General features: G+C 44.3%; 1 protein-coding gene across 1 annotated transcript in view; it reads left to right on the top strand.

Moving 5' to 3' along the window:
• st6galnac5a (ST6 (alpha-N-acetyl-neuraminyl-2,3-beta-galactosyl-1,3)-N-acetylgalactosaminide alpha-2,6-sialyltransferase 5a) overlaps positions 1–12,202 on the top strand; it is a gene marked incomplete at both ends in the record, with an annotated part of 49,020 nt that overhangs the window by 19,838 nt on the left and 16,980 nt on the right. The window contains one exon of the mRNA XM_084547454.1: positions 11,700–12,112. Within this exon, the coding sequence (XP_084403580.1) occupies positions 11,700–12,112 (413 nt within the window). The remainder of the gene's footprint in view (positions 1–11,699; positions 12,113–12,202) is intronic.

The raw sequence follows: 12,202 nt of genomic DNA, 5'->3' as shown, positions 1-12,202 counted from the left end.
TTAAGGAAGTGAAAGTGAGGTTTTGGCTTTTGTACGAGAATATCTGTGTGTGCACAATTATTAGGCAGCTGTTAGCGTGCAGAATTATTACACAACTCAAAGAAAAAAACATATTCTCATCTCACTTCTTTCTTTTCATCTTTTAAAGTCAGAATAAACATTTCTGACATTTCAAAAAAATAAATCAGTGACCAATATAGCCACCCTTTTTTTTCCCAATAACACTCAAAAGTCTCCCATCCATGGAGTCTGTCAATTTCTTGATCTCTTTACCGTCAACTTTTTGTGCAGCAGCAACCACAGCTCCTTCCTGTTTTCCTTCACTGCACATCTCACATTTAAGAAGTTCCCCCAAGTTCTCAGCAGGGTTTAGGTCAGGGGAAGAAGGGGGCGTCATTATTATTTCATCTCTAAGACCTTTACTGGCTAGCTGTGCAGTGGAGTACTTTGATGCATGAGATGGAGCATTGTCCTGCATAGAAACCATGCTCTTCTTGAAAGATGCAGACTTTTTCCTCTAGCACTGTGTGAAGAAAGTATCTTCTGGAAACTGGCAGTAGGTTTGGGAGTTGAGTTTGAGTCCATCTTCAACTAGAAAAAGTCCAACAAGCTCATCTTTAATAATTCCAGACCATACCAGTACCTCACCTCCACCTTGCTGGCGTCTGAGTCTATTGCTGATCCAGCCATGGGCCCATCCATCTGATCCATCAAGAGTTACTCTCATCTCATCAGTCCATAAAACCTTTTGAAAAATCTGTCTTCAGATATTTCTTGGCCCAGTTGTAGCGTTTCAACTTGTGTGTCTTGCTCAGTGGTGGTCGGTAGCTTCACGTTTGATTCCTCTCAAATCTTTGGTGGTTAATTTGCGTCTCTTTCTCTCAACACGTTTCTTGCGACCCTTGTGGCCATTTGCAACAAAGCATTTGGTGGTTCTGTGGTTACGTCCTAATATCTTAGGAATTTCAAGAGTGCTGCATCCCTCTGAAAGATGTTTTATAGTTTTTGACTTTTCAGAGTCTGTTAGATCTCTTTTCTGGCCCACTTTGCCTGAGGAAAAGAAGCTGCCTAATAATTGTGCACACCTGATATAGGGTACCGATCTCTTAAGGCCACACCCTCCCTCATTATACGAATGCACATCACCTAGTATGCTTAAATCCAATAGGCATTCAAGTTTATTCAGCTCGGGGTTGGAAAGTACACATAAAAATTACGATATGGTCAAAATACTCACTTACCTAATAATTGAGCATGCAGTGTAGTGTAGGTCTCCCTTGTGACTCCAAAACAGTAGTGACTCATCAGAGAATGGACATGGGCCTTCTGAGGGTGTCCTGTGGTGTCTGGTAACGGGATGTTGTTAGTGGGGGGCCTTTGAGGGGAGGGGCCTCTGTGGATCATCCCACAGATACTTGATCAGTTTGGGATCTAGTGAATTTGGAGGCCAGGTCAACACCTTGTGCTGTTCTTCATGTTTTTTTTTAGTTGTTCCTAAAGCGTTTGTGTGTGTGTCTGTGTCAGGCTGCATCCTGCTGGGGATGGCTGCTGCCATCAAGGTGTGTCATTGCTATGGGTTGGGGGTGCCTGGTCTGGTCTAAGTGGGTGCTACATGTCTAAGTAACATCCACACCAATGCTGGCTGTAGTCTGTGTGCAAAGTTTCAAAGTCAAGACATTGGAGACTTGTGGCGGCGTAACAGCATGACCCATCTGTACCTTTAAATTTCAGTTTGAGTCATCCCCACTTCATAAGACGAGGCCGTTTAATTATATTGTTCTCTCCGGGATGAAATTGATTATTGCTTTGTTCTTTGTGTCCATGTGTCAGTGGCAGCTCTCACTCTCTCTCTCTCTCTCTCTCTCTCTCTCTCTCTCTCGCTCTCTCTCTCTCGCTCTAGACACCTTCCTGCCGGCACAATAGTGTCTCCTATCATGCGGCTTTAAGCATTAATCCATTTATTTGTTATGTGACCAAACCGTGTAACTATCAGTTTATCTATTGTGTATCTAAGAGCGCCGTCTGACAGCTGCATTGTATCTTTTCAATTCTTCACCCTAATCAGTGATTTGTCTCCCATTCAGGCAACAGCCACGCTCAATTATCTGCTGGGTTTTTTTTCCTTCTTTTTTTACAAACAACAAAAACAGCATGATGTTCTGGTTTACACATATCTGTCTGATTTTTTTCCTCCTTGGTCATTAATTTGATTGTGGAACGCAGCTGCCGTTCAAGTGCTCCAGATGTGTTTTGCTGCAGCTGTTTTTTTATTTATTTTTTTTTTTTGCGTGACTCGGTTTGATGTCCTCTAAACTGTTGCATCCCTCTCCGACGGCCGTGCGTGTTTACTTTGATCGCAAACGTGCACGCAGATGCACATTAGGCCTCCGCTCACGCACACTGACGCGCGCACTAAAGAGCTCTCTTTACTCTCTGCTGGGCGCTTTGAAGATCAGACCAGTGCCTCCTCTTCTTCAAACGCTCTGGATGATATCAGCTTTTATTTCAACCAGTGCTCCTGTAACAAGATCGTCAGCCGTGTCACTTATCCCCCCCACCCAACAAAAAAACAAACAAAAAACACTCCATCAGTGAATTTTCATTAGTCTCTTTTTAGGTCAGATGTTGTTTTTCTGAAGCAGATAATTGCCCTCCATCAAAGGCGTCTTCTTTTAGGATCCTCCCAGAAAACTTGCTAATTACAAGCAGAGCATCAGAGCAGCAGGAGCTGTCAACCTGGAGTATGACTGCTGACCGCTGGATCCCCTAATTGCCCCTGTTTCGATATCCCTTCTCTCTCCTCCTCTTCCTCGTCCTCCTCCTCCTCCTCTCCTCGTCTTCATTAGTCCTGAGTTTACTTCCCACCTCGGCTCCCCCCTAATGACTGGTCAAACGTGCATGCCAGACAAACAGCTTCCAGACAAGCCCTCTTCCATCGACTCTGCCCTGCAGCGCTCAAACCTGCACAGGAAATGTGTGTGTGTGTCTGTGTATGTGTGTCAGCGTTCATCAGCACAATACCAGCAGGTCTGATTCTCCTCTGAGTACGACGCCTTCACCGCCATGGCTGATTTTTTTTTTCCTGTCTGCTGTTGCCTGCAGCTATTGAGATTTAACTCTAATTGGTAACTGCAGTCGCACCGCCCCACGCGTCCGCTCCTCTTTGCTGCTGCAGACTCTAATTGGTGTTTTGTTTCTCTATTTGTTAACGCTCTATTCCTTCACCGTTTCCCTCTCTCGCTATTCCCGCCGAACGCGCTTCTTTGGCCGTTTAGCGTTTCCATCCCTCCTCTGCGTCTCCTTCTCGTCGCCTCGTATCACGAGCTGCACATTTTGGCTCTCGCAGCAGGAACCGGCTTTTAAATTAACTTATTGTGAGGGCATTTTTGTTATCTGTTCCCAGATTTAAAGGGTTTTTAATGGTCCCTTTTTAACAGGCAATTTCACTGAATGATTAAATAAGACATCAGCATTCCAGTTTCACTCGGAGAGATTTCTTTTTACCCTGAAACAGCTAGATTCAGATGAGTCTGTGCTGATTATTTTGTTTATGAGAGTTTTGTCTGTTTCGAGTATTTTTGGCTTGTAGTGTGGGGTTTTATCAGATGATCTAAAATGTCCATGGTTTACCAATTTAGGGAACTATTTCAACAAGAAAACTTTACAATTTTGGTGTTCTCAGACTGTTTTTGTAGCACTACCATCAGTTTAATGTGTCACATGTTTACAGTCCATGATCAAAAATGTGCAAAACTAATTGTACTTTGCTTTAGTTCTAAATAGCAAACATCAGCAAACGGACACACTTTGAATTGTTTGTGATCGTGTTGCAGTATTAGCGTTAGTATTTTAAGTGTTAGCATTTAGCTCAAAGCACCTTATTGGGCCAAAACTATAGACTGTATATAAATATGGACAACGTGTAGCCACTTCCTTGCATTGACGCTATTTTCATTCAGAGCCAGAGTCTGAGCAGAACGGTCCGAAAGTGGAGTTACATGGAGCTGCGTTATCGACGACCCGCCCACACTTCCTCCAGACTCACTTGCGCTTTTCGTTTAAATAATACGACGCTCTGCTCTACCTCCACCAGTTACAAGGAAATGTTGGATTATATGCTATACTTATTTTTAATTTTTGTTTTACAACTCTCACGGCCCCATAGGGCCACTTTACAGAGCGGTTGGCATGGCAACTGGTGGTCGCCACTATGTCACATCCTGTTTCTACAGCGTCAAATAACTAACTAAAGCAAAACTTATCCAGAAAATTGAATTGAACATGCATCAACGTTAAATCAACTACCTAAAATGACAGAAATCATCCTTGAAAAAAATGTATTTGACGTGTATCTTAATGTTTTAGTTCAACCCAAGTTCCACCCACTAACATGGAGGGGGTGGAGCTTATGACATATACTGCAGCCAGCCACCAGGGGGAGCTCTACTTGCTTTGGCTTCACTTTTGAGGAGCAGTTCCACCTGTACATCTTTATACAGTCTATGGTCAAAACACACAAACACACACTCTTCATGCTAACAGCCAGAAGCTGCAGTTGAGGTTGATTTAGGATGAAACAACAGGAAACAAGTGAGTTCAGACAGTAACTCAATGAGACAATGACCAAATTTGTTTTGGAAGCACTCGGATTATCTTAAACATGGCTACATTGCATTTTTTGACATTGGCGTTATACCAAGATGGACAAATACTACATGAAATCAAAGTTTTTAGGATTACTGAAGAAGGGTTTAAAAGCTCAGTGTGGATGCTACCAGCCATCGCCATCTTGGCTTTGCTGGCTAATTCAAGAGTAGGCAGAGGTGGAGTCGTGCGTAGATGCCCAGACAACTTATGACGGTAGCCACCTGTTTATTTGTATCCAACATTAAATATGTTTATTTCTGCTGTAAAGTCAGGCATTTTAAAGTGGAGGTTAATGGGACTGATTCGCTTTTGCAGCCAGCCTCAAGAGGCCGTTTGAGGAACCGGCACCTCCAGGTTGGCTTCATATTTTTAGCTCCGAAGGTTGCTGCTTTAAACTTGATCACCTTCACTAGGGGTCATGTTTTGCCAGCATTGTACTAAAATATAATTTTGTGGTACTTGTACTTGAGTATTTCTGTTTTATACCACAATTCAGGGAGATTTATTGTATTTTTTACTCCACTACGTTTTTTAACCATTCACTAAAATAGTCTGTAGAATATAACAGCTTGTAAAAGAGTAATAATACAGCTGCACATTTAAGGCAAGATTACATGCAACGGAGTATTTTACATCACCGCGTTTGCTGTTTTATTTGAGAAACCTAAACACGTTCTGCATCTGGAAGCTTGATTTACATTTCAGCGTGAAAGCAGCCGAGTCTAAAAGCGGCTCAGTTACTCTTCTGTTTTGAATAACACACATCTAAGAAAGTTATTTCCACTGCAAGCACCACGGAAAGAATGAAACGACATAGATGCAGCGGCCAGATGCAACGTGCGGTAATGGAATAGGACCTTTCCAGTAAATGAAGGAATGTAAACACGGCTACCGCACGCAGCTGCTTGTTCTATAGGTGTGACACCAAAGGAGAGATAAGTAAAAGATTTAAAGAGGAAATAAAGCAAATGACCATGACACGATAAACATGCTTAAAGGAAGATTTAAAAGCGTGAGACTGTTGATTTTAGCATTTACTGCCTTAATGTCCTATCTTAAAATATGTGACACAGTAAACTCAGCATTCAAAGGACAAAAGGTCCAGTCACAACCTGTACGAGTAGGTCTTTTCTAGAAACTTTCGAGACATTTTTTTTGCCTCAAGTCATTAATGTGCAACTGTGGTAGAAGCCTTCTCCCCCGAGGAGGCTACAGAAAACAAAGGCGTCTCTGACGAGCCTAAAGGTCAGCCGGGAGCAGGCGGAAAACGCTCTGCTCCGTTGTGGCATCTCCGGGCGATACCAGACAGCCAGACAGCATCCTGCTGGGCCGGATGATTGCCGCCTCTCAATGCTCGCATTTACAGGCCATATCCTCCATTTCGCATCCTTGAAGACTCGCTAAGCCCCCACTCGACCCCCCCCCCCCCCCCCACTTCCCACTGCATTCACCCACATGAAATCAATAACAACACTCGAATCCTATTTCTCTGCTCTGAGGGGGTATGGCATACGTCAAGCGTAATGGTTCACTGCAGTGTAAGTATGTCTTTCCCTCAAGGGACCAGGCGGAGGGGGGGGGGGGGGGGGGGGGGGAGCCGGGCGAGGAATTACAGCTGATTTCATGCCCCCTTAAGACCCATGTGAGTTTTAACCACCAATTATTCCCTGTGTTACCCATGGGCAGCGGAGGGCTGTGAGCGCTGACCACGAAGCCAATCAAGGCCGCTGCGCTGCACAGTCTCCTTCATCTACAATCACATCGTAATCATATGTGATTATATGAGTCCTGTATGGCTTTTATTCCTCCCTGTTGCTTAATTACACACTCTCATACACGGCCTCCAAATGCTTCTCAATAAGCCTCCTGACCCACACACATCACTGCTTTTTGAAATGGTCAAGCTGCTCTTGAGCCAAAACCACAACGCCGTCTTAGTCCCCAATACCCCGACCCCCCCATCTCCCTCTGCTCTCAAGGATACCGCCTCCCCAGGTGGTTTGGGACCGAGCCGCCTCTCCTTCTCATCCCCTTCGCCACCTCTCAAGGTTAATCCTCCCAGCTCTGACAGCCATGTTTTTCCCCGGGTCAGGAAGTCAGGCAGGGTGGGCGCTGGGCAGGCAGTGACGGCTCCTGCCGCCCTTTGAAGGACGGGCTCAGAGGAAGCAGACGAGGGTTCAGATGCCGACAGAATGAGGAAACGAGGAGGGCGGCCTCCGCTGTCTGAGTTGTCTCCCCAACAGACGGAGCAGAGATGTGACTGGTCGTTGTCGGACGGTGTTGTTGTTTTTGTACCTTTACTAGGCCACTGTGGATGGATGGATGGGCTCACCGAAACCAGGACAGGCTCCTGGTGTGAGCCGAAGTGGGACAAGGTTACCCTTCATCCTTCTTATGCTGAGAACCTCACTTAAGAATGAAAAATACATTGTTGCTCTGGGAATTTATTTTATATGGGGAAATACACTGATCAGCCACAACATTATGACCACTGACAGGAGAAGTAAATGACATTGACCATCTTGTGACAAAACAACTTTCTGCTGGGAAACTTTTGGACCTGGCATTCATTCATGTGGATGTTACTTAGACACGTAGCACCCACCTAGACCAGACCAGGCACCCCCACCCCATAGCAATGACATTCCTTGATGGCAGCAGCCTGACACAGGCACACACACACACACAAACACTTTAGGAACAACTCAAAACAAACATGAAGAACAGCACAAGGTGTTGACCTGGCCTCCAAATTCACTAGATCTCAAACTGATCAAGTATCTGTGGGATGATCCACAGAGGCCCCCTCCCCTCAAACCATAGGACCTAAAGCCCCCCACTAACAACATCCTGGTGCCAGACACCACAGGACACCTTCAGAAGGACCATGTCCATTCTCTGATGAGTCACAACTGTTTTAGAGGCACAAGGGAGACCTACACAATATTAGGAAGGTGGTCATAATGTTATGCACTGATCAGTTCCATGTTATACAACTATCCAGAGCTTTAATGATGAGTAAATCAGTCAGTAATTTCGCTGGGCGCTGCTTTTGATTTGATGATTAGTCAAATAAAACAAGACTTTAGTGGTAATTATTTTTTTAAATCAAATGATTTACGGAGGAAATTATTAATAAATGAACTCATAATGAAACGAAATTAAGTCAACGGTTCTGCAACAGTGGCACATTTTCTGGCCTCCCCCCTGCTCTTCTTCAGTCAGTGAAATAATAAATAGAGGAATTATCTTTCATCGTCCCTGAAGGGAAATCTGTGTCCAGAGCAAACACGTGTCCACGTCTCATGAGAAAGGAACAAATACACTATTCATACAGTTGACATATGGTTATACATAGATGTAGTCATGCTCCTAAAGAACACCTATAGGCGGTGACTTAAGTGGTTGTTTTTAAAGGTCTAATTGTTATTAGATGAAATACAGCAAATTAAATATTGTTTTACTTCTTCAGACATGAACTAGTTGTTCAAATACACATAAAGCGATGAGGTCAAAACTATCGTACACACTGCTGCTTGAGTAAATGTGAGTGAAGTATCCATCTGATGGTAACTCTGACGTGGTTAAATAAACGTAGTGGAGTAAAAATGGAATATTTCCTCGAGAAAGGAGGAGGAGGAGGAGAATATAAGCAGGTCTCTGTTGGTTAAAACTACCTTTAACTCCCTGTAGAGTCACACAGTTTGTTGTACGCCATCAGACATCACCCATCTTTCCCAGACTCGTGGGCCTCTGTTGCCTGGTTGCGAATTGAACTGAATTGTTTTGCATTCTGAGCAATTATCTCTAAAATAAAACCAGTTTCCTGGAAACGTCAGACGAGCTTTTAAGCAGAGCGGCTTTGAGAACAGTTCCTGACTTTTCTTCCTTCTAATGTCCGCCTGTAAGACAAAGGAGCCAAAACAGCTACGAGAATCCATTATTTAGCCTGGATATTCACCGGAGTTGTATTATTGATCACAGCCTTGATCAGGTGTTGTAACCACACCTGGAAGGCTGAAAGCAACGCTTGGGGTTTAAACGTAGCGCATCTTTTAATTATGATCTAAGGTATTTTGTTCAGTAACGAGGAACAAAACCAGTGATTTGAAATTTATAAATATTGAATGCTCCTTGAATTATAAACCATTTATCGCATGAATCATTAAACAGAGCGCTATTTTCAGAACGCTTTTTCGAGGATAAATTCGATTTGAAGGCAAATATGCTGTTCTGAGGAGTCAGCAGGCGCTCGCTTCCAGTTCTGGGTTAAACCACGGGCTGCAGCAACTCCATCGCCTCAAACCAAACTACCATATTGGATGGGTCACGTAATTCCGGCTGAAATGGAGAGCCTTGTCCAGACCATCCAGCCTATTTCTCGGTAATAGCCTGACCAAGCTCCCTGAAGAGGCCAATTCTGGCCAGCAAGGACCACTTAAATTCTCTGTGAGACAGAGGAAGAGAGAATAAGGTCTGTGGAGCCACTTAAAAGCCCCTGGATAAAAATGGGATTTCTGACCTGCTCCACTGGTGTCGCAGCTCTACAGCCAGATTGGCTGTCAAAGTGCTGCCAGGTGGTTGAGGGAAGGGCAGGGGGAGATGGGAGGAATGGACGGATGCTGCTGCTGCTGCTGCTGCTGGTGGAGATGATGCAGACCACCAGGACCTCATTAGCTCAACATTTCATCAAACACTATGGCACCAGGGTGGCTCTCACTGCCTCCATATATCTTTCTCTTTCTCCGCATTTCCTCGGTTTTATCGCTTCCGTGCTCCTTCTCTGTTCTCCTTTGCTTTCACACCTCTTCTCCATCTCCGTCTCCCTTTCTTCCCCCACCTTAAGGTCTCCTTAACAACCCAAGCCTGTTCCTCCGCTAATCCGCCTCCAAGTCAAAGTCTGCAGATGACGCCGATAATGGCGCCCCCGCACAAACATCTCTCTGTAACCATTTGTTCTCGTTAATGCCAAGAAAATGTAAATTTGTTGTGTCTCCTAGAATGTAAATAACCGCCGCGTTCCTGCTGGGGTGATATTTCAGGGCACATTAAAGGGTTCTGCAGGCCTGGTTTGCATATCGTTGATTTACAGCGAGCGCGGAAGCGAGGAAAATCCCAGACCCGCCCACGTGCACACACGAGCGCTAAGTTCGCGTGCAGCCGCCGCACACACCAACGACATGTAAAGAGACCTAACGTAGGTAAATGGGTCTGCGTTAATGATATATGCGCGTGCTGTGGAGGAAAAGGAGGGCATGCACTTCATGAATGTTGCATGTGAGGTGTCATCTGAAAACCAAGGGTGTATCTTTAACAACAGCAGGGGAGATATAAAGGTCTAAAAAGAAACAGCAGAAAGAGCAGGAAGAAGTCACACATGTGTATATATATATATATATATATATATATATATATAGTTTAAAACAGACAAATTACAAAACAATGCAGGTTGGCCAAGGCCTTTGAACTGTTTTTACAAAAGTATGGCTTTATTAATGAACATTTTCATCAGTTAATTGAGTTAATCTGTTGTTTATGTTGTTTATTTAATCTATAAAATACAAAAATAAAATAGCCAAATGCTGACGTTTACAAGATATTCACCTGTTTGGTATTTCACGCATATTTGAGGGGAAAAAATGCTTTAAAGTACACAAATTGATTTTGATTTAATTGTCTGTCAATCGTTTAGTTGTTTCAGCTTCCTCTTGTTAGTTTTTGAAACTTTATTTTTTTTAACAGTACAGTAAAAATGTGCCAGATGAGGATGCCACGGTGTGTTTATCATGTTGAGAAGAGCATGTGACAAAGTTAACATATATAAGTTGCTGTTATTGGAGACATATAGTGTGCACATGGGTATTTATATGGCCGAATACTTTATGCATTGATCTGTACATACACAGATCAGGCATAACATTATAACCATCTTCCTAACATTGTGTAGATCTCCCTTGTGCCTCCAAAACAGTTGTGACCCATCAGAGAATGGACATGGGCCTTCTGAGGGTGTCCTGTGGTGTCTGGCTACAGGATGTTGTTAGTGGGGGGCCTTTGAGGGGAGGGGCCTCTGTGGATCATCCCACAGATACTTGATCAGTTTGGGACCTAGTGAATTTGGAGGCCAGGTCAACACCTTGTGCTGTTCTTCATGTTTTTTTTTTTTAGTTGTTCCTAAAGCGTTTGTGTGTGTGTGTGTGTCATTGAGTGTCATTGCTATGGGGTGGGGGTGCATGGTCTGGTCTAGGTGGGTGCTACATGTCTAAGTATCATCCTCATGAATGAATGCCATGTCCAAAGGTTTCCCAGCAGAACGTTGAACTATCACAAGATGTTATTTAGTTCACGTGTCAGTGGTTTTAATGTTGTGGCTGATCGGTGTACATGTACAATGTCTTCCGATCAAGTTGTTCTGTTTCTTTCTCCTTTGACTGATGATTTGTGCGACACCCAGTCTGTAGCTATAGTGTATGTATCAATTCCACATGCTCTCATCATATGTGCTGTATTATAATACCAGTTTCCTATGTCAGATATATTCTGTACAAGTTCATATTTAATAAGTATTCCACATGAATTTTATGCATCAAATGCTGGTATTGGAGGTAAACACACATTCCTCTGTTGTGAGCGAGAGAGAGAAAGATTTAAGGTGAATCCTTTGTAAGACCCCGGGGTTTCTACCGATCGCAAAGCAATATGACAAGCTACATATACCCAGGAGGCTCTGTCGCTACCCATTTGTCAACAAAGCATTTTCTACCTCAAACACACAGAGAAGCTTTTTACCAAAGTTCCCCTAGGTGAGCATTTCTGTCTGCTTTGCATATTTCTGTATAAACTAAGGCTAAACAGAACTTCAGAGCATTTTTGAGAGTTTGCAGGCTTACAAACAAACACGGTGAAAAACTAACAGGAAAATTCTGCTGCTGTGCTCCGGGTACATCCGCAAAGAGACGAGGAGGCCAAATATTTTCATGCACAGCAAATATTTGTGAGAGAAAGTTTATTTTTTTCTCACTTCCTGTTTTTCTTGCTTTTCTACCGATCAGCCGCTCAGGATGCACTGCCAAACCTGCGCCCTGGTAACCAGCTCAGGTCACCTCACCGGGGGCGGCCGGGGAGATGAGATCGACCGCGCCGAGTGCGTCATCCGCATGAACGACGCCCCCACCGCCAGGGGTTACGCCCGGGACGTCGGGCGCCGCACCTCCCTGCGTGTCATCGCTCACTCCAGCATGCAGCGCGTCCTGCGGAGCCGCCACGAGCTCCTCAACGCCAGCCAGGACACGGTGTTCATCTTCTGGGGCCCCAGCAATTACATGAGGCGGGACGGGAAGGGACTGGTGTACAACAACCTGAGGCTGATGAATCAGGTGCTGCCCAAGCTCAAGGTCTACATCATCTCCTGGCAGAAGATGCTGCAGTTTGACGAGCTCTTCAAGAAGGAGACGGGCAAGGACAGGTGAGGGTGTTGTGATGAATGTGCACGCAGTCAGCAGAAGATTTTTACAGAGATCCAGCTCCAGATATTGTTGGTTCAGCAAATGTGATG

Source organism: Chelon labrosus (genome assembly GCF_963514085.1).
Source record: "Chelon labrosus genome assembly, chromosome: 6".
NCBI lineage: Eukaryota > Metazoa > Chordata > Actinopteri > Mugiliformes > Mugilidae > Chelon > Chelon labrosus.
This window is presented reverse-complemented; position numbering and strand designations above follow the sequence as displayed.